The following is a 23,685-nucleotide window of genomic DNA, read 5'->3' on the forward strand; positions in this document are numbered from 1 at the left end:
CAATTAATCAATTTATTATTCATAAGGAATATGGTTATTTGCAGTCACAGTTTATAAATTCATAACATTATATGACTAGAATCAAATATCATTGTGTTTCTTGTTAATGTTGCTTTTTCATATTAATATTCAGCTGTAGAAGATTTATGACTTAAATTAAAAGCATTTATGTGAGAGGAGCAAACCAGACTTAACTTTATACAGCAGATAGATAAAGCTCAGCAGGATCAACTTTATTAAACAAAAATACTTTGACTCAAGAGGAAGGGGTTTAATAAATGTGTATTTCTCTGCTTCTATAATTACTGAGTGTTTTAATGTAATGATGCTGCTGCTTTCCTTATTTCATTCTTGTTGTTGCTCCAAATGCAGCTGTTAAGACCACGACCTCCATTTACTGTGTTTCTGTAATTCTTTCTGTATTTGAGCGACTGCCTGATCATTCTTTGGACAGGTCAGTAATCCGCTCTTCGTCTCGTGGAAAAGAACGTGAACATCCAACACAACGTTGTCATACACGTCAGACCATCTTTTTCCATCAGTTGAATAGTCGACATCTCGGGTGTGATGCATCAGCACCAGGATCACAGGTTTCTGACCACAGGAGCCTGAAACACCAGAGAAGAACATGAGACTTCCTGTCCAGAGGAACCTGCAGGAGAACGTTCTCCTCCTTCAAATAAAACCATGACAGGAGTGTATGTTAGTGATTCTGGCACATTAATGACTTCATTAACTTATTATTTCCTCTCAGTTTAAATATCTGCTATTCTGGCCCTTTCTGACTCATTTTTACAAACACTGAGTCTATTTTAAACATATCTGTGATATTTTATTCGCCAAAAGTTGTTAAAATTTCTCTAAATCCATCTCTCCTTACAGCCCCGATTCCCCTCTGTCCTCCAGCAGGCTGTTTCTGAAGCTATTTACATAAAATCTGCATTTTTAATGAGCAACTGCTCCAATTGGCTGAATCTCAGTAGATCCAAATCTATCAGTATGTTAATCCAAGACAGAGACAAATGGCCAACAGCCTGATCTTTGTTGATAATGTCTACAGTATAAAAAATCCTTCCACACACTGCTTCTCAGATGCTTCGGTGTCATGATTATCTGATCAGCACAGCTTTCCTCACTGGTGTCCTTCTCCATTTTTATTTATTAGAGAGTGACAGTAATTCCTGACAGTGAATTTAGGGACGCCCTCTGCTGGATCACAAGGCAAACTACTTCAAAAGGTTTGTTGTGTTTATAGACTGTAAATTTTGAATATGAACACATCATTATGATTCGAATATTTAATTTTCCCTACATCTGAATGAAAGTCGAGTTCTGAATAAAGTGATCATCCCTCAACCCTCATTGCTCATCCTACGTTCTTCGACCCTCACCACTCACCCCCACATCCTTTGACCCTTACCCTTGACTCTCCATCCCTTCATCCCTCCAACCTCTATCCTTCCCTTTTTCTACACCTCGTCCACCATTCACCAAATAAACCATTTCGGTCTATATTCTGGTTGGGGTGGTCTTGGTTAGTGAATTATTAATTATTGCTAATAACCAGCCATGCTCCTCATAGATCCAACAGTTGGTGCCCCGTATTATTAATTAATATTAATAATTTCTTGATTTTATAATTCATTATTATCTCTGGTAATTATCAATTATTACTAATAACCAAACGCACTCCTGCCAAATCCAGCAGAGACAAATGGCATGGAGTGAAAACACTGATTTAGGGGCCTGTTCCAAGCAAGCATGGCATGAGGAAGACTCCAGCCGGGTCAATGTTGTGACTGAATGGAAACTTTTGATGGACAACTTGTCCTTGAGATTTCAAGATTACAAAGTTGCAAAGGATGTTATTGCTTTAGTGCTTGATCCTCTCACAGTCCAACCATGTGGACATGTCTCTACCATGGTCCTGGACATGCTCTTCTCTGGATGCAGTGGCAATCCAGACTGAGTTGGTTGAATTTCAGTCATTAAGCTGAATCAAGCAGCCTCGAGGAGCTAGAGATGTGACTTTGCAAAAAGTGAAGTTCGAACTAACAAGTAATTAGTTTAAATTATTTCAAACTCAACACATGTAACGTAATGTCTCTGAGATACATTTTACTGTGACTGTCAACAGCATATATGGTAGTGATGTCCATCCCTCAGTGTCTGAGCATCTCCTCTTGTTCAATGTTTCCGCTGCCTCACCTGTGTGGTTAGCTAGCTGCTGAGTCCTGTTTATTATCTTACTTTACTGAAAGGTCAAAGAGCAACAGGTCAAGCTGATAGTGATTTTTTTAGAACGCCCTCTGCTGGATCACAGGGCAAACTACTTCAAATGGTCTGTTGCGTTAATAGACTGTAAATTCTGAATTTGAATGGGTCATTACAGCTCAAATATTTAATAAAGTTTGAATTTCGAATAAAGTGACAGCCCTGTCAGGGGCGCAGTCAGTCTGTGCATGTTGGACACCATGCTCAGAAGAGTACAGAATAATGAAGAGACTTGCATTATATGTGCTAGTGATCAATATACAACTGTGAGTCCTCTTTCTCAGCCATGAATGCAATAAAGACACACGCAAGAAACCAACTCTGGAATCACTGCAGGACTGCCTGCACATCAAAACCTCCAGTATTTCAGCCAACATCCACAGGATTGTATCAGATAGTAGATGTCATTTGCCACATTAGTAAGAATGGCCTTACAGAGCTATTATGGCACATTAACACTAAAAAGACTTTGAATTATTTATCTGTGTTGTGAGAGACTGGGGCTTTAATTGATAGCTTATCCTCATTTATAGTTGAATGAATCTGTATCCTGGAGGATACAGTAATTTGACAGACTGGGGGGGGGGGGGGAGAGTGGATTTGGCTGATTTGATGATTGCCCTGTAAAGTCCCATTGGTGGTACCTGGGCATATTTTAGCAGATGGTTGACACTGTTGTCAATAATGCATGGTTTCTCTATCAGCGTGATGCACCAGCACTGGGTCAGAAACACCAGTGTCTCAAGGACTTTAGGTTGAATGCTGCCTAAGGACTCATCTACCCAGAGAAGCAGAAAAGGGGACGGCCCTCTAAAGGAAATGAAGACTATACACCACTAAGAGTAATCAAACAGCCAAAAGTCTCCAGACCTGTAGATGATATGAGATATGATGGGATTGACCACTTCTCTATCCTGTCAGAAAGGCCGATGCAGGATGTGTCAGGATGGACAGACCTCCATCATGTGTCAGAAGTGCAAAGTTTTGTAAGAATCAGAAATTTAATCTCATAGAGACACTTGTGATGAATGATAAATGAGCTGCAGTTAACATCCTGCTGCTCGCAGTCACATTGCAAGACTATTGCAGGTGATGTCTTTTTCCTCGCTTACACTTCTAATAAATACATAAGAGACCTCTCAAGTGTTTTGCACCTTGTTTCAGCAAATTTATATGTGCGTGCCCATTTAAAGGTTAACAGTTACCAGCATGACATTTCTGTTCAACTGTGAGATGCAGATCTTTTTCATTTAAATAGTGGAATTAAAACTGTGTCTGAATTCACAGGGCAACCTTCTTGTTTTATTTAAATGAAGTTGATTATATTATTATCTGTTATTCACATGGTATATTTATTAGATGTCATTTCAGCTCCAGGCACTGTCCATTTCAGTCTACGGTACGACCTAAACAGCCGGACTCAGAATGAGGTGCCCTCGGTTTGCATGCTTCTCTTCATGTGGGAGCATTTAATATTATTAGATGATAAGAGGTCATATTTATCAGGAATTAAACAAGACTTGTGTTGATATAATTATCTACAGCAGTTTTGACTATTAAAGGAAAAACTGTGAGCGACTGTTCTTCAGTGAACTCGCTGCTCCTCCTGTCATTTAAATCCCGTCTAGACTGACGTCCTCGTATTTTAAGGTTTTTACTTCTGCTGCATTTTATCAGCTCAGAGTGAAATTTGACTTTTGTGTTAAAATGTTTTTGCTGATCTGACAGATGGAAACATGCTAACAGCAACATATCGGCCTGTTTGAACCAAGATGACGACAGAAACAAATAAAAGCATCAGGAGAGCAAGACCCCATCAAAGCTGATCAGATGTGCTGCTGTAATGTCAGCTACAGGTTGGTGCTGCTGTGTACTGCTGAATGTCCATCTCTGTTACAGACCAGATCCATGGTTCACTCATTTCATTCCCCACCTCCCCCTGTGATGTTCATCCTGACTGAAAGAAGCTTCAGACTCAACATGAACTCTGGTTCTGAGTGTTGATCTGCAGAATCTGATCTGAACATGATGTCTGAGCTGCACAGATTTCAGTCAGAACAAGTTAGAAACAACAAGTCTTTCCGTCACCTTTAATGTCTGTCATGGCTGCCTCCACATCTGATCCAACACGAGACGTGATTGGACAGAAGACGATAACGACATGGCTTTCCTGCAGGTCTCTGGTGGTTTCAACATTCTTCACTTTGTCCAGTAGGACTTGATGGGCTCCAAAAGTTTTACCACTAACCACCGAGTACACCTTCACCTTTGCTGAAAGATGAACACATTGTTAAAGTTTACACATTTGCCAAACTTACATGAACCTAGTAAAGAAATAAAATCCATGTGTACTGTAAACAACAATAAGTGCTGTTTGCATCTACGTACGAGACACAGCGGCAGTAACTTCATTGATTCTTTAAATCTCCTGATGGTCTTTCTGCACATCCAATAGGTCAGCTGTTACACACAGATTCCAGGTTCATCCAGTGAAAGTGTTTGTAATAAAGCAGCATTTCTCTGAATGAATCCTGAGCAGTCAGGACATTTTTATTTCAAGCTGGAGGTCTAAACTATGTTTCCTCTGGAGACTTTCCTCTGTCTTGTCAAGTTTACAATGACAGTTTTCAGTTTTGCTGCAGAAATGCAATGTCCCACCATATTTGCTGCAGTGATAAACATTTCCGATTACTGAAAACAGCCTGTCTAATCATTACAGTGAATCCTTAAAAAAACAGATTCCACTGCATGAGACACATTAAAACCTGTTTCTAAGCTGAAACTGAAGTTAAGTTTCTTCTTTAGGAATAAATCCTGTTTCTCCCTCCAGGCAAGGAAACACTTGATATCAGCACCTCTGTGCTCTTTATGAATGCAGCGGACCAGAGCCTAAAGAAGTTGGATACTGTTCACCACTGTGAACATGTTTCATTACTGGCTGTATCTTGTACACTACTGTACTCTGTATGCTGCTGCTGAGTGTCCATCCCTGTATGTCCACAGACTTTATCATTGTTTGACTCTTATATGCAACTCTGTCCTTGGGCTAGTTGTTCCTTATCTTTGTACATACATGTGTAGAAATCTAAATCAATATCACCTGCGTTCTTACAATATTCTACACATGTTGATTCGTTCCGCTATCTCTACTTGCTGGGTCTATTTTTGCCAGACGGACTCACACGCACAACAGAAAAAAAATAACTCTTCCAGTGACCCAAATAGACCTATAGGCTCCCCCAAACACTTGCAGGGCTTCTTCTTATTCCTGTACCATGTGGCTAAACATGAGAAGCTGCCGGCTGAAACTACAAACATTAATATAACAATAATTATAAATAATTGTACATACGTATGAAACTTTCTTGTGGTATTAAATCTTTTAGTTCCTGTAAGTTCTCCATCAGGTTCTGAAACACAAAACCAGAAGTGAGGAAATGCACGCACACACACACACACACACACGTATTGTAAGCATTATTTTCATGGATCATAAAAGTCTATATGGCTCTTACTGATGGAAGCATATAGATGACAGAGGAACTGAGGGAGAACAGAACTAATTTGATCACTGTTGAATCAACATATTGATTGTTAACATAAATGTCTTGAGGACATCAAGAGTTGGATGGCACAAAACTTCCTGCAGCTAAACGAGAGCAAGACTAAAGTTAATTTGTCATATTCTCCAAATAGGTTAAAAGAAATGTTAAAGTCACACATTGTTGTGATTAGATTTTAGCTTGTGTTGCAATAAATTGTAAATGGAGGCTTTTACTGCGTCCCTGTTGTTATGATTACTCATTTTACTCAGGACATTAATTTAAAACGGTAACAGACCAGTTTCACTGGAAATACTCAGTAGGTGTCCATTATCAGGAATTAACGGACATCCAGTAGCCAATCAGAGAGACCATGGTATAATTTACTTTGTAATTTAAGAAAAATGTACATACAAATGTGAATAACTTTTAATATATGGTGAATTGTAAAACATTGAACTTGAGCTTGAGCTTGAGCTGCTGTTTAGTCAACAAAGAAAACTAGTACGGTGGCCCTGAGGTGCAAAATACAAAAGCATCTGATGAAATGGGAAAGCTAAGGACAATTCTTGTTTGTGATTGAACAGAACCAAAGTCACTTCAGAGTTCACACCTTTTCATTTTACTGTCCACAACTACAACAATAAACAGTCTCAGAACTGACCACAGAACTGAGTCAACACACAAAGTGTCAACAAAAACTCATCTTCACTTTCTCTCTACAAGTTAGAAGGTTACAGAGTGAGATTAACTGGACAGTACAGCAGTAAGATGAATTTTAGAGGCTTTTCTTCATTCAGTCCTTCTGTAATAACGTCCTGTAGGTCTGAGTTAATCACACAGACTCTGAGGACTTTAATTAATGTGGATGATGATTCAGGAGGTCTGTCTCCCTTTGGTTCAGTCCTTCAGCTCCATCTGCCTATTCTGCCTTTCTGTGGAAGTATTTTTAACTTTGCTTAAACACTGAGGCAGCAGTGGACTGTTGCTGACTCTTTTAATATTACCGACAAACCTACAAAAATGATAAGCTGTGGTTGAAAGTAAGTCAGCAGTGAGTTAAAATCCACAAAAATAAAAGCATCAAAATGGTTCATATAGTTAGTTTTTGTTCTCAGCAGAGTGGACAGGACCACAGCTCCCACAGCTCCCAGTACAGTTTCAGTGTTCAGGAGTGAGGAGAGTGAAGCATTAAAGCGAGTTCACTCACCTGTGATCCGTCTCCAGCATCACCTGTGGACGGAAACAGGTGAGATGAGATGTTGACAGTGGTGGAAGAAGTATTCAGTACCAATACAGCAATTTAAAAATACTCCATTACTACACAACGATTTATTATACAATTTGGGAACCTCTGGTTTAATCTTAAAAATGTTGCATGATTTATAAGTTTATGTTATTTCATGTAAAATTGATCTCAGAAGTAAGTACAGCTGTCAAATAAATGTAATGTATCAGAAGTATCAAGGAGCAAAACAGAAGTTTAAGTAAAGTTCAAGTCCACCAAATTGTATTTAAAGGACAGGTTGATGTTTTTACGAGTCTGTCTTAACAACACCACAATGTAAAATTTGAAGCTTAAGATAATGTGAAGCTTGAGAGAAGAGAAAACTTTGAATGTACCTGTAGGCTGGTTTCCAACCGTCAATAAAATCCAGAGAAAAACAAGAAGAAGAGGAACAACATGAAGGGCAGAGAAGTGCTGCTGTGCACTTGTATCTTCAGTTTTTGAACAAGAAGAGCAGAGAAACACTGCTGTTCTCGGGGTATCTTCAGTTTTTGAAACAGGAGAAGAGAAACTCTGAGGTGAGTTTTGGTGATTTGGTGATCTTTGCAGTTTGTGTTTTTGGGAACTCAGTCTGTTGGTGTATTGGAGTTGTTCTCCAGCTGATCTTCTTGTCTTCAGCCTATCTGTTGTGGTGTGGAAGAAACAAGTGAAAAAAATGAGAGATCCTGAAAGCAGCGAGTTGTGGCTCACAGCTGGCAAATTGGACATAAATACAGCGTTTGCAGCTCAGTAGAAGAGCAGCTGTGAGAACAACAAAAACCAGCTGACGAAGACATCAGTGTGTGAATAAATACATGAATGTGCTTCAGTCTGTAACATGTGAATCTACACACGACTACCAGAATGTTTCCCTCCATAAGAAGATCTGGAGAAACAAACAGCTGGAAACTGTGATGTTTGGTGAAGGTGTACAATCCCATGAGATCACTTAAACACTTCAATAAATATATTCATTCATTCTGCTGAAAGTCTCTTACCTTGTTGACCCTTCCTGTTGGATTCTGGACAAAAACATAAAAACAACAAGCAGAAATAGTTTCATTAAAGCCTTGAACACGACCATCATCAGATATAAATACATCCATAAATGTGATACGACTCATTTGTTGAGTCCAGATTAACCCGGAAGAATGGTTTTATTAAATCTGAATGTTGTCTTTTTCAAAAATGTTGAAAACAGGGCTAGATTAATGAAATTTAAAAACTGTCTACCATTGTCTACACCATCCATATTTCTCTTTATCCCACTCTAACTGGCATCGCCCTTTTATAGTAACTCTCTCACACTCGGCCACTATCACCCTCATATGTACCTGTTTGATGTGTCTCCTTATATATACTGTGCTGGTTCAACAATTCTAATCATTTCAATACTGAATGTCCGACTGAATCGTCAACTTTCACCTCTCACTGCAAAAACTGCACTAAGACAACTGAACACTTAAGTGTAGCCAGTTTAATTTTCATGGACGTGATGCTGACAGATGGCAACCTCAAGGGCTGAAAAATGAAGCCAATGCTGAAGTGTCAAAAACTGCAGTTCCTCGAATGGCCCCTTCAGGTTCCAAAAGTGAGTCGTTCCCCATAGACCCCCATGTTAAAATGCCGAACTTTACAGCAGAAGTAAACATGTTTACAGCCTGATACAAAAAACGGTTTTGGTCTCTATAGCTAATTGATCCGTTCATGACAACTGTACGGGGGGTGAACTGTTTTATAACTCACTTGTTTAAATTTCATTAAGCCATAAAGTTATGCATAATTAAGGATGTGGTCACTTTGAGTGACAGGTCACTAACTGCTAGGTGGCTTGTTTCAGCAACCAGGCTTCATTCAGCTGCCTCAGCTCCACCTCTTTACCCATTTTGCATTAGCCGGGGGTTTTGCATTAGCCCCCCTTGATGTGTCCTACTGTAGCAGTTTATATATTAGGACACAGTTTGACTCATAGATGTGTACATATTGTCATGATTTAAATAAATGACACTGCTATATTGAGTATGTTATGTTTGTGTCCCTCCAGCACTGACAAGCAGCACTGATGTAAACAAAACTTTTGCAGCATCAGAAAACAGAACCCAACCAATATAACAGCAAGCAAGAGGTCTGATTCAGGAAAAAACTACCCTGCTCTCACAAAACCTAAAGATGGATACCTAACTACAATTACCATACCTACTACAATGTCCATTCTGGCATCTCAGCAATCCCAACTCACCATGGGCCTGGACTGTGGCTAGCAGCTGGCTAGTTTCAGGCTGTTCCAGGTCTTTGGTTCGACTGACAAACAAATGAAGTGAGTTTTCAGCAGTGCTGGTCAGCACTGCAGCATCTGAAAAAGTCAGAAAGTCAAGGACCCATTAAACCCTCCAGTGGCATAAAATGTACATTTTGGCATCACAGTCTGGCTTAATTGTCTTACATAATAGAATAATATGATAAAAATCCAAACATACCATCTCTTTGGATTTTAAATGGCAAAGCTCTCGGACCGGTTGTGGGCTGCTTCAGGTTTTTGATTCTGTTTGCAGGATTACAGGAAGACGTTGAGGCTTCAACACAATCGGATGACAAGGGAGCATCTGAAAGGATGCGATAAAGAGCCTGAGGACACTTTCAGCTGTATGGTGCAAGAGCAGGTAAGTCATGTCTATTTAATGAGCTTAGAAAAGTCCAGTTTTTTAACACCATTACATAAACTTTTATACAGTTTTGGTTGTAGGTGATATCAGTTAACTTTTATGGATATTATAACCACAGATGTCTTAAAAAGACAAAAAAAAACCCAAGAACAACAACCAATCTGAATGATTACAATGTTCCTTTGCAGTGTAAAAAAAAGAGAAAAAATTCATTTTTACCCATCTTCCTCTTCTTCACTGTTAGATGAGTTTCATCTCTGGGTAAGAGGCGCTTCTTTGGTGGTGAAGTCTTCGTCACAGGGTTAGTAGCTGTTTTTGTATTTAACAAAAGAGAAAAAAAGCAGATACAGTATATTCAATTTAATTATTATGTGTGTCAGACAAGACAGACTAATAGGTGATTCATTCCCCAGTGCAGACATCAGATCACAAGGACTCCTAGTCCTCATTAAAGCATTAAATCATGGCTCTACAGTGCAAGTGCTTCACTCACATTTGCCCCTTAAGATAGACATGTGCGAACGTAAACAAGACTAAGTCAAAACCTTGTATATGACTGGACCATATATGAACACTAGAGGGATGGATACAAAAAGCAGCAACCACCAGTAAAACCATAAGGCTTCATTCAAACATTCAGACAAACTAATGTGACAGCTATGATTGTTAGATTTAATTTGTGAGACCAACATTTATCTTCCAAAAGGAATTATATCGTATATCAAAATGCTGCAAAGACATTAGATCCAGCGGTGAATGAGCAAAGAGGTGGTCGGCTGGTTTCACCCAGCCAGCGGTGCTGAAAGATCTCCAAAAATGTTGCAGTAGATTCACAGAGAGGTGTTATTTGCATAAACTGACCACATGTTGGGAATCTAAACGGTTACTTTAGAAAATACTAAAACTTAATTAAGTGACATATTAACAGTCCTGCAGTGAAAATAGCAACAGTTTTTAGCCTGACTCAAAATCTCCGCTATCTCTGCTGATTGGTGCAAAACGCATTCTGGGATACTTAGCTGTCCAAAGCTTCGGCCGACCAATCGTGTAACTTCATCAGTCAGTCAGTCAGTCAGTCAGTCAGTCAGTCAGTCAATCAGGGACAGACATTTGCGTTTGTAGTGTTGGTCCCTGCGGTCCAGCCAAAAACTAGTCAAAGTATAGTCAAGCAAGTCTCAAATTTGCAGCTCAAGTTATGTCTCTTTCTGCAAATATATCCTATAATGAGCTGATTACAATGGCAAATACTACCAGACTATACTGAAATATAATTATGGCTTTTTGTTTCAACAGGTTGGGACCACTGGGGGCAATACAACCCCCTTTGTCCCCCACCACAAGCAAGAAACAGTATGCCACTGCACTCCTCACTGATAACCACAATTTACTTATAAAATGCAACAAAATCATCAGCTTTTTTTGATCATCAACTTAAAAAAAAGCTCCAAAAGTAGAGATGCTTTTCAATTTGACACCATGTTTGTTAAATCAGACAAACATCAAACATATTTTAACTCCCCCATTGCTCATTTAATTAACTTGTCTTTTAAACACAGTTCCTTTCCTGGTGATGACTGGAAATGTGCCGTTGTCATGCCTATTCTTACATCAGGAGACCGCCTTGAAACTAGAAACTACAATCTACTACGAATAAGTATACTGCCAGTACTCTCAAAGGTTGCTGAGAAAGTTGTCATTAAACAACTGACAACATATCTTAATACAAGCAACTTTGGTCTACATTGTATGCAATTTGTCTTTAGAGCAAATCATTCCACTGAAACTGCTACCTTGCACAGGATCACAGATTGGCTTGATCAATCATGTCTGAGTCTAAATGTAAACAAGACAAAAGGTATGTTTTTCTCTAAGACTATGGTACAACCTCCTAACGTTGATATTCTCATCAAAGGTTAAAGGATTGACATAGTCACTGATTTTAAATATCTTGATGTGACACTGGATCCACATTTGAACTTTAAGAAACATGTTAAAAAAAGGTTGAAACCATAAAGTACAACTTTGCAAATTATAGATATATTAGAAACTGTCTCTCTTTGGACGCAGCCAAGATATTTATACAGCAATGATTCTTTCCCAGATGTCTTAGTGATCACATGTTGGAGGCAGGCTGGAGAAACAGCCATAAAACCTCTTGAGTCCTTACAAACAAACTCTAAAAACTCTGGACAAAAAGCCAATGCATTTCCATCATTGTAGGGTTCTGGAGAAATACAATTTACTGAGCTCTGAGAATTTTAGATTATTCTCAAATTTGTGCCTAGTTTATAAAATTTTAAAAGGTTTGTCCTCCTCCACTATGTGACTTTGTGTTCACTCGCTGAGTAAGTTCTATTAGATCCTCCAGAATATCCTCTATACAAGATTGGACCATTTCATCACACTGCATTTGGACAGTCAGCTTTCTCTGTGAAAGCCACAACTCAGTGGAACGCCCTACCTGATGATATGAAGAACTGTAGTTCCATCAATACATTTAAAACCAAATTAAAAATCTGCAAAAGCAACTCAGCTCTGTAACCACTGACTCTAAATTTCATCTCATGGTCTACTCATGAACACAAATAATCTTGCTTTTAATTTGACAAACTTACATTAGTCATTTCTAGTTGGCATTGTGAGTGTATGTGATGCGCTTTTGTGTTTAGCTTTGTATTTTGTATAATGTGCCCTGTGTGTTTTTTGCTTTGTACTGTTTGTTATTGTTCTCTTATATGTTTTAATTGTAAGGGACTGCAGATGAAAATTAGCTATTAGCTAACTCTGGTACAGTACATCAAATGGTAACATTTATGTTTAACACTACACATGGTCCCAATAAATACATAAAGAAATAAATACATTTACGAACATAACAGTTAAATTAGAAGTGCTTAAAATCAATGCTAACTGTGGCCTGAGTTAATAACTGAAGACCTATTTTTATAACTATTAGGGCTGTGGTCAACCAAAGAAAATCTTGGACAACTGAATTTCTGCCTACTCTTCAACCAATGGATTGGTCGATGGGGAAAAAAGCGAAGTTCACGTAATATAAACAAACCAAGTTAGCCCTCCAAGCTAATGCGTGCTAACTGCTTAGCAGGAGCTATCCTGGTGATATCTAGTGTCAGCAACATTTTTTGCCAACACTAGATATCAAACAAAAGCAAGAGACTGTATCATATTAAGTTGCTATGAGCTGTAAATTCACCACCTCTAAGCAGAAGGTAGAAGATGATGCTATCTCTGAGCCTGACAAGCACATGCAAGGCCTCTCTTCTCGCCATGCAGCTCTCCTGCTCCTGCCTCCGTCTCAGACTCACCCTGGTTAGCAGCTGTCTCCTCAGCCTGCTGCAGCACTTTCTTCTTCTTCCTCTCTTCTTTCTGTTTTATGGCGGGTAGCAATCAGCATTGAAAGGGCGTTACCACTACCTATGCCAGCTATGTTAGAATAAATTAACGTTATATAAAGACCGATAGCAACACCATTTGTCCAGGAGCTTATCAATATTTCAGTACTGACCAGTCATGAACTAGTACCAATTTAGTACCGGTTCTTGATACCCATCCCTACTGATGAGTTATCTTGCACGTAGCCTGCTGCCTGTATGTTAGCTAGCTAGCTAGCTAAGATTTGTTCATGTGATAGCATAATAAAAGTCAATATTGCCTGATGACGCAAATGTAACAAGCTGCGGCGGCAGCAGCACCAGAGAATTGTGACTGGGGGAACTATGGGTGGGCAGGATTGTTTATAGGGTGTTAATGAATTTTGATGCAACAAAAGAAAGACGAGATTCAATGATCCTGGGCTATTAAGCACAATTAATTCCGTGAATTTAGAATGAACAAATCAAATGCATGCAAAAAGTTTACGACAACAAGCACGAACAAACAATCACAATCCAAATCATAGTCACCACAGAAAGTATCTGTGGATTTACAAAACATTGTGGCTGTAAGCAGAAACGACTGGCACTGGCTCGTAGAGTTGAATATGGTAATGCAGAGCCATCTTACGATACTGTGGAAACTCTGTTTAAGCTGTTATTTCAGAACAATGGATACCTCTCTCCTGTCGGAGCTCCTCTGCTCCTCCCTCCTGTTCGAGCTCCTCTGCTCCACTTTCCTCTGCTCCTCCCTCCTGTTCGAGCTCCTCTGCTCCACTTTCCTCTGCTCCTCCCTCCTGTTCGAACTCCTCTGCTCCTCTGCTCCTCTCTCCTCCCTCCTGTTCGAGCTCCTCTGCTCCTCTCTCATCACCCTGCCTCTGCTCTACTCTGCATTTAAATGAGGGGAATTGACAAAGGAAAAGGAAAACTTTAATATTAAATATGAGCACTGATGGCATGACATGATGATGACAAATCTGACAACAGACTGAAAATGCACCAAGGGACAATAAACTTCAACTCGCTAGATCAGATTCAGTTTGGTACTTATATTATTATTATATCAATAAATTACATCATGATTGGATTACCTAGTAAACATATTACAAAAGATACAAACGGCTTCAGCACATGTGCCTAGCTAAGCTAGATCAGTAGTGATGTCTGACGTACCTTTTGTTGAAGTGTGTAAGCTTCCTCCTCTTTACTCCACTCATTTCTCTCTCCTGTCCAAACTGCTCCGCTCCTCTCTCATCATCTGCCCTGTCCTGCTCATCTCTGCATTTAAATGAGGAGAATTGACAAAGGAAAAGGAAAACCTTAATATTGAGTGAAAGCACTGATGGCAAGACATGATGATGACAAACCTGACAACAGACTGAAAATGAACCAAGGGACAATAAACTTCAACTAGCTAGATCAGAAGTGATGTGTGACGTACCGTAAGTGTGTAAGCTTCCTCCTCTTTGCTCCACTCATTTCTTTCTCCTGTCGGAGCTCCTCTGCTCCTCTGCTCCTCACTCCTCTGCTCCTCACTCCTCTGCTCCTCGCTCCTCTGCTCCTCACTCCTGTTCTCCAAAAATATTTTAAAAATAAAATTTTAACCCAAACCATGATCTTTACCTAACCAAGCAGTTTTTGTGTGTAAACCTAACCAGACCTTAAGTCACATCATAAAACGTAATTATTTTTAAACAAGGACATGTGTCACGTTTTTGTTTTTTTACAGCTCTGGCCTACAGAGTTTGGATGATATGGAGATTTTCATTTTTTTTCCTTCAGAGGGGCAGCTCAGCCAAAGTGGTCAAATGGGCTGCTGCTCGGGCAGCTTTACTCCGGCCTTATGTACATTCTTGCATTAGAGTCAGACTCAGGTCCACTGAGGTATTTATCACAGTGCTGCAGCACCACCTGCAGGTGACACTTGATACGTGCATGTGGCCTCTAAAATTCAGCTCACTGAATCATATGGAAACAAATCTTTGCCAGAATAATTTGAATTATATCAGCAACTGAATTGAAATGTATGCAATACTGAATACTACATGTTGACATATAAATATAACTGAATTTATTGCACTGACATATTCTATATTCTAGCCAGGCTGCGTTGATGGAACACCCCCATGTTACGCCTAAATCCCACCGCCTGTCAGACGCGACTCTCCGCTCCGCTGTGCTGAAGAAAGGTGCCTCGTCTATTTTTGACGGAGATCGCGTCAAGCAACACAGAGCAGATCGAGCTGGACAGGAAGTCAGACACAGAAACAGCATCGAGCATCCGGTCAACAGTGATGTTTGAACGCTTCTCTGTCAGAGAGACTTCCAACACGGCTCAGTGTGTTTCTAGGACCTCTCACCCCTCCATCAGTCCTTCCTTTTACTGCCAGCAGGTCGATGCTACAAAGTCCCAGAAAAACATCTACAAACATCTTTTATTCCCTCTGCGATCATCACACTGAACAAACTAAAACAGACACTGTTCTCTGTCCTGTTTAACTCTGCTCTTGTCAGTTGTAGTTTTAACTGTTTTGTTTTTATCTCTTATCTTTAGTGTGATAAAAGATTCACAGTATGTCCATATGATCAATAAAAAGAAACAGTTTCCTGTTAATGACGAAACAAACGTTTGAATAATCTCATAACTAAAATCCTAAAAGTTAAAGAAGCTGTAAAACAGCTCGTCATGTGACTTCATTAACATAAAACCTTCACTACATGCTCTCTGTGGTTAATGAAGAAATCTTTACCTGCAGCTTTCTGTCACTCTGCTGGTCTTCTTCTTCTGCAGCAGCAAAGTGGAGACAAACACGAGTCGTATAAACGTTCCTCCTGCTTTAAGTTTCAAAAAAACATTTGACTGATAAGACAAGCAGTGTGACTTTCACTTTCACTGTGTGTGTGTGTGTGTGTGTGTGTGTGTATGTGTATGTATGTGTGTGTGTGTGTGTGTGTGTGTGTGTGTGTGTGTGTGTGTGTGTGTGTGTGTGTGTTGCTATCTTTGAGACGACAGTTTGAGGCTTAAATCCCGAACGGTTTGAGTGTAGCCCGAATATAAAAAACGTAATGTGTATGACGCCGTTTAGCCGGCTCTCAAATTCAGAAATAACGTAACTTACGTAGACTTTCATCACTGTTAATCAGACCTGCTTCCTACTGCAGTTTCTGCCGTAGCTTCTAGGAGCGCTCGTTTGAACACTGTGTCCTTGTATGAGACCACAGACTGCAATAAATATGAATGAGACACGGAGACGTTACTGTTAACACGGACCAACAAACCACCAGCAGCTCCTGCTACGAACCCTCCGTGCTGAAGCCAGCAGGCAGGCTGGAGCCGCTTGAATAGACGAATGAATCATAGTTCAGAGGATCATATTTGACATGAAGATGTACGGCATCAAATAATAATGTCAGACAAAATACAACAAAGCAAGTAGCTAGAAAAACTCTTCAGTGGAACTAAAGTGTGTTAAATTGACATTAGTGTTGTTTTAACCGTCCAGTTTATCTGCTGCTGCTTTACATTACAGTGATGTTAATGTAGCTGATAGTTTGGATAACTTGACTACTGATGTATTCACACTGTGTGTCGTTTGTCCACAAGTACTGTAATTAACACCATACAAGTTAAAGTTCTTCTTCATGCTCCGTCAGATTTTAAAAGGAAGTTTTTTTATATTTTCAGACTAAGTGAAGTAATCAGAAGTGAGGAAGAACCACATGATGTAACTTAATGGTGTTGAAAGAAAAACAATGAGAAAGTTAAGAACTGATTCAAGAAGGAAGAAGGTGCACCTGATTGAAGATTTAAAGAAGAAGTTTGAGGAAAGAGAAACACATAGAAGCAGCCCAGACGTCAGGTGATGGAGACACATGAACACATTCAAAGCAGGAGGCAGAACAAACTGGTCTGACTTCTACATGTATGTAGATGAATTACTGTTCTGTAAATATTTTAAAAAGCACAATCTGTTATCCAAATGTAAACTAAAGGACATTCTAACAAACTAAAGTCAAAGCACGATATCCAAACCTGCTATGAAAGGACTTACAGATCTTTTAATACGGGTACCAACACTACACAACAACTCTGACATGTTTCTTAAGCTGTTAAAAGGTTGTTGACCTCAGTTACTGTTGTAAACACTAAAACACTAAAACTGACAGATAGTTGCAGTTATTAGGAAACAAAATGCTGATTCATCATTAACCTGACTGATTCATGAGAATGTTCTGTAATCCAGGTCAAGATAAACTATATTATCCCAGACAGGGAAGTTCAGGTGGTCAAAGTGCAAAGAACAGTCATAAAAACAGATATGAATACAACTGTACAATATGCAGTCCCCCCTTCCATCCCCCTCACACATGTACTCTCACTCTCTCTCTCTCTCTCTCACACACACACACACAAACACACACACACACACACACACACACACACACACACACACACACACACACACACACACACACACATACACGTTCAAAATTAACAAATCATTTACTGTACACACTAATGTACACCTCCCAAAAGACATTGTTGCAGGACTCCTTAACCATAACTGTGACATTTCTGATTCTACGACTCCATTTTATCCAGTTATCTTCCTTCTCTCCTGCTTCTATTGTGTTTTTATAACTGTGTATTAAAGTAATGAGTAAATACACCTTTAAATTTGATGCTGCAGACCGACTTGGTTGGCAGGATTTCCTCATGTTTCTCACAATACTCTACAAGCAGGGCGATTTAAAGTTACATGACCTGCACAACCCCATCTCTCCTCCACCTTGTTGCCCTGTTGCTGTTCTCTCTCCTCCACCTTGCTGCCCTGCTGAGTACACAGAGTACACAGTTACACTGACAACATGGCTGAGCATTTAGACTATCTTGTCTAAAATATTAAGTTACAGAGTCAAAACACAGATGTATGGAGTGCTGCTTGGGTGTAGAAAGGTGTCCTTCTGGTGATCTCCAGTTTGGGGATCCTACTAGTTTAGAGTTATTGATAAGATCTGAGGCAGTCAAGAGGGTAATAAATTTAAAAAGCCTTTAATATTTATGGCTACTTAGTCAGTTAAAAACATGCCTATGTGTTTCAGCTATTAAGGCCTTCATCAGGGCAAGTATAAAATGGTCGCCTTTAGGCTGCTTCCTATATATGTTGGCAGGTAATCACATGATCAGTATGGACAGGTAGTAGTCACATGATTAATGTAAACAGGTGAAGTCACATGACAGACACAGTTCAGCAGAGGAAACCACATATATCAAAGTATTCACATAATATCAAGGAATATCAAGGCAAAAAAACAGCAATTAACTGACAAAAGAATATATATAATCATCCAAATTTTGGGTTTCAGTCCACACAAGCAAGATGGCACATGACACAGAACCCAGATGCCTAAATCAATGACAATTACTGAAAAGGAGAGAAATCAAGTTCTTCATTTAAACCAGGGTATTGCGTAGCTTTCAATGTATATACCGAAAACAAATCTCTTTGTAAAAGCCTTTTTAAACTGTCTCCACCCCTTACTGAGTTTGATATATGGTCTATGCCCCTGTGGTCGGACTCTTTATAATGTAGAGCCATGGGGTGTTGGGGGTTGCCAGTTCTTATAGCATGTTTATGTTCAGCTAATCTTGCCTTCGGTTTGTGCTTTGTTCTCTCAGAATAAAAACAACCACATGGACACTCAAGTCTGTAAACCACATATGACGTATTGCAATTTATGTGTCATACTTACAACCTGATGTTATATCAGTAAAGTAGTTGGTATTGGTCATATTACCACAAGGATTGCAATTTCCACACTTATAGTTACCTGCTCTAATGCCTTACCAAGTTTTTTGATGTACAGCAGGGAGATGACTCTTCACAACTTATCATTAAGGGTTGGGGCTCTTCTGAAGCTGATGGTAGGGGCATCTGAATGAGCTTCTCTAAGAGAACTGTAACTTTTCAATATGTCCTTGTTTCTTTTAATGATTTGTTGAATTATATTTTCTTCACTGCTATATTGTGTCACAAAGTAAACTTGATCTGAACACTATTGTTGTTTCTGTTTTTGGACAAGTAACTGTTCTCTAGTGAGACATTTTGCTTTTTTGTATTGCTGTATCTATAGCCTTGTCTTTATATCCTCTTTTCTCAAATCTTTGGCTCATGTCTTGAGCATTTCTTTCAAAATCCTCTTTTGAGTCACAGCTGCATTTAAGTCTCTGAAACTGACCGAAGGGTATGTTATCTATCAACCAAGGAGGATGGAAACTGTGTGCCCTAAGGATGGTGTTATGGTCAGTTGATTATGGGGGGGAGGGGACAGCTGGTGAAGGACAGAAGAAGGACATCAACACGTCAGCATGGTGTAGGAGGACAACCGCTTGTTCTTTGATTGTGTTAACTAATCTTTGATTCTTAAGGAAAATAAGAGACAGACTCTCTGGATTCCTAAATTTGTAAGAGCTGACCCTCGGCCTGCAGAGCTGACCTTTGTAACTGTAAGTGGGGGTTGATCAGTGATGCTCAACAGACTCAGAAAGACCTCCTAAGAAACCATTTCAATAAGTTGAATTATGACACGAAAGCATGAACTGACCCTAAAGGCCACTTGGACTGGAGTAAAACAACTCCCACCTTAGAGGGAAGACAGATGCTTATCAACAAAGCTATAAAACTAACCCACATTCCTGAGGACTTTGTGAAGCCTCCCTACAAATCTGAGGCAAACCTGAGACTCGTGTAAATTAAATATCTGATCATTATGCAACTTATATCATGTTATTTGTCATGTAAATACAAGAAGAATGGTATAACTTTCATATATGTATGGCTATCTACTAAAGAGATATAGGATTTAGATTTTATTAACCTTTTATACTACATTTAACCATGCTGTCCTCTATTGAAAAGAGTTAAATTCCCTTATGTGAAGAGTTAATGAATGTTTGATAACCATGTATTTGTATTTTAAGTGTTTAACTTGTTATCCATTAACCTCATAGACAATCATATTTCAATAGTTAAATTAGAGTAGTTGTGTTGAAAGAATGAAGTTTTCTAAAATAATAGGAATGTAAAGATAATATTTGAAGGATTTGAGTTTAAAGTTTTCTCTTATTGTTAAACAATAGTCACATTGAATGTCATTCACATTATGAGGTAAGAGTTTAGCAACTTATATCTAAATATGTTTCTGAAAGTAATCTAATCACATAAGTGTTGCAGAACTTTATTTCCTTTCACTATAGTATTAAACTTTATTTCAATAGATGGTTTAAGATGTGTAGATAGTTTGAGAAAGGTGAATCAATGAAGATTGTATGCTTAAACATCATGAAGTGTTAATATGAAGGTTAATGTTTGTTATTAGAAGAACCGACATTATGAAATGTATATAAACTGCTCAACTGCTTCTTTAATGGTTTTACAAATATGATACAAGCTGACAGGACCATTATTAATCAGAAATATCATGAATATTTGGACATTATGACAGGAATGTGTTTACAGCTTAATGTGAAATAATAGGCAACAGTGACTTGAAGTATAAGTTTTGCATGTAAAACTCAGAATTAGTTTTCCCCAAATTCCTTTACTTCAGGAGGCACAGGCTGCAGACCACCAGCCACACCTAAAGCCTCTAGAACAAAGAAATTGAATATTCATCAATAATTCGGCACAAACCCCTTTAGAACATCCCTAAAACTCCTCCCATCTTATTCTAACTTATAAAAACAGCCTCAAAGAGATTCCTCTTTGAGTTGGCCTCCAAGACCTCAAGAAAATTCTTAAGACATCTCTTTCATTTGTTTTTCAATCAAATGTATCCAAATTTAATCTTTTATTGCAACAAGTTAATGTTTTTCTTTTTTATTAGTAACATTAAGTCTTGTATTTCCATAAAGAGTAATAGAATTTGAAGTGAACACGTACAGTATATTATTTTGAAGTAGACACCACTGAAGATTTGAGCGTAGTCAGACTAAACTTTATTCGACACCTAACTCAAGTTATTACAAGCCAAATAAAGCCTGAACGTAAGCTCCCGAAGAAGAAGAAGAAGAAGAAGAAGAAGAAGAAGAAGAACGCTTGATACTGAACCTGCTCTCTGAGAGCAATACTGAAAACCAGAAGTGAAGACGGCCTAAAGACTCTTTCATAGCAGCCTGAAACGGCATTCAACGCCTCTGCATCCACTGAGATGCGCCACAGCCCACAGCTGATATGGGCTCTTTCACTGCAACACCGCTGGAGATGCTGCACCAACAATGCTGGACCTGCCAAGATGACACCTCTACCACGACGAGACACCCCAACAGTAAGGCACAATATGGTTTTGTGATCAAGGGTTGATGGTGAATAATGTTTAAGAGTTTATTTAGAGAAGTTGAATTAGCTTTCCCCTCAGCATTTCCCAGTACAACACGTTAAGCCTCGAGTCACGCACTTCAAGCCGATCTTGCTAAATAATTTTCTTTATGATTTTTATTATCATTCTTAGGCCTTATTTATTTATTTATTTGACTTTCATTTTTGTTTATTATTTTCTGTATATTATCTATGCTTTATCATGTATCCTCAAGACGTTTAGCTATTTATAGATGTCTTTATCCTTAAAGACATTAGGCTGTTTCTTTGAGCTGCAGTAAACAGAGGTCACTGTTTGGGACAAGAACTTAAGATTGTGAGACTGATTCATTGATTAAATTGAACAAGTGTTAGTGCTCCCTCCTGGCACTAACAAATCCTAACCAGAAAGGAGGTGGTGCCCTAATGACGAGGTAATTCATTAACTAAGAATTCATACTACAACATTTATGGTGCCCCGTGTGAGGCCAAACAAACCAACTGTCCCCTGCTGTTCAAAGGTAAACAAACAATGTTAGCTAGGAAATAGGTAATATTAATACTCCACGTCCAAGCTCCTCTTACTCTCCTACTTTGAATCATTTTCTGAACATAAACATGAACTCCAACAGCTTTGTGTGTTTCTGTATCTGCAGGGATTCCTCAAACGGTGGTGGTCACAAACATCGACGGGGCCTGTGCTGAAACTGAAAAGGATCTGAAGAACGTTTATAAGAGCAAGTACCTGAAGAAAAAGGTGAGTTTCTGTTAGGAACAAAAACCTGCTGAGATCAACACGGTCCACTAATCTGTCGACTGAAATACTTTTTTCTTTTCTTTTTCTTTATTTAGATGACAGATTTCATCTCAGCAGTCGGTATCCCGATGAACTGCATCTTTCCTGTGAAGAACTACTATGAAGAAATTGATCTTGACAATGATATCGACACTCTGATCCTCAGCGCTCTGAAACATATGATCAACTTTAGAGATGACTTCATTTAGAAAATGTAAACCTAGACACATGGAAAACATAGCTTAATTTTTCTTTAGTAATCTATAGGATGCACTTTTTGCTGATTTATTTCTCCCATTTCTTGTAATAATGAAGAGAAAAAACACAAACAGGAGGCATAATATCAGACAGTAGTTAAGCAGAGAACAGTCCATTACTTTCTTATATTAGGAATCTGTCATTGTCTCTTCTACAATATCCACTGAACCCTTTCATGTTTAAACTGAGCTGTAGCTGGTGGTGAGGGGTCAGCCACTAATCCCAGATGTCAATCACACATGTTGTAGCATCCTTGAGCAAAACACTGTGAATCCCAAATTGTTCCAAATGTATATAAATGGAAAAAATGTAAGTCTCTTTGGACAAGAGTGTCTGCCAAATAAATGTATGTATTTAGTTCTTTCTGTATCACTGGTTCAGTTGGGCTTTGTTGATTCAAGTGCTGCTTACTGTTGTTCATATGAATAATGAGGCTGCTAAAAACCCCAAAACCAGCAGAAGGAGCAGCTCTGTGTAGAGCTGAATGCTGTCTGTCAGTCGGTCTTCATAGAAGAAGTTGATGCGAGTGAAAACGGGTGAGAAATGAAAGCGTGACCTTGCAGTCGTAGCCGGGATGGGAGACAAGTTGTCATTTTGCGCAGTGGAGGGCGAGGAGGAGGAAATAGATGCAATAAAGTTTATCAGCTGGTAGAGAAGCCTGAAGCAGGATGGTGGATGATGGATCCAAGGAAGGGAGGTCGATGGGCCTTCTGTTTTCTCTTCCAACAGAGGAACACCATGGTGAGAAGATGGAAATCAGAGTGCTTAAAGGATTTCACTGGTGATTTTCTATATTTTTCTTACTGTCAACAAATGTCATGTTTGGGTCCAAACCAACAATGAACTGGGGTCAGTTCCAGAGAGCAGGTTCAACAAACTCTGAGTCTAAACCGGAACTCTGAGTTGATGAACACGGAGATGGGAAGCAGCTGATCAGAGTCAGATCAATCAACTCTGAGTATGTTCGATAGTGAGTGATGAATGAAAAAAGCCATCATCAATGGAACATAAACATATAATCTCCAGTATTACAGGAATGATGTTCCATCAGTGAACCAATCACATCATGAATGAGAGAGATAATTATTCATTGATCCTACCTGTCTAAAGCTTCATACTGATTTTCTTAAGTTAAA

At 39.0% G+C, this 23,685-nt stretch overlaps 1 protein-coding gene and 1 long non-coding RNA gene across 2 annotated transcripts; both read right to left on the reverse strand.

Moving 5' to 3' along the window:
• Positions 1-212: 212 nt before the first annotated feature.
• LOC122991921 lies at positions 213-13,942 on the reverse strand. Its single transcript, XM_044365400.1, has 11 exons — positions 13,818-13,942; positions 13,073-13,133; positions 9,966-10,055; positions 9,561-9,686; positions 9,323-9,436; positions 8,082-8,105; positions 7,440-7,727; positions 7,027-7,049; positions 5,627-5,684; positions 4,363-4,545; positions 213-608 (listed from the first exon to the last, which is right to left on the reverse strand). The coding sequence occupies exons 3-11, from the start codon at positions 9,967-9,969 to the stop codon at positions 376-378; spliced, it is 1,053 nt and encodes a 350-aa protein (XP_044221335.1). The 5' UTR covers positions 9,970-10,055; positions 13,073-13,133; positions 13,818-13,942; the 3' UTR covers positions 213-375.
• LOC122991929 lies at positions 13,939-16,006 on the reverse strand. The gene is made up of 4 exons (XR_006405938.1): positions 15,889-16,006; positions 14,580-14,691; positions 14,312-14,416; positions 13,939-14,026 (listed from the first exon to the last, which is right to left on the reverse strand). It is a non-coding gene; the product is annotated as an uncharacterized LOC122991929 (long non-coding RNA).
• Positions 16,007-23,685: the final 7,679 nt, after the last annotated feature.

The sequence above is a fragment of the Thunnus albacares genome, chromosome 11 (assembly GCF_914725855.1).
Source record: "Thunnus albacares chromosome 11, fThuAlb1.1, whole genome shotgun sequence".
Lineage (NCBI taxonomy): Eukaryota > Metazoa > Chordata > Actinopteri > Scombriformes > Scombridae > Thunnus > Thunnus albacares.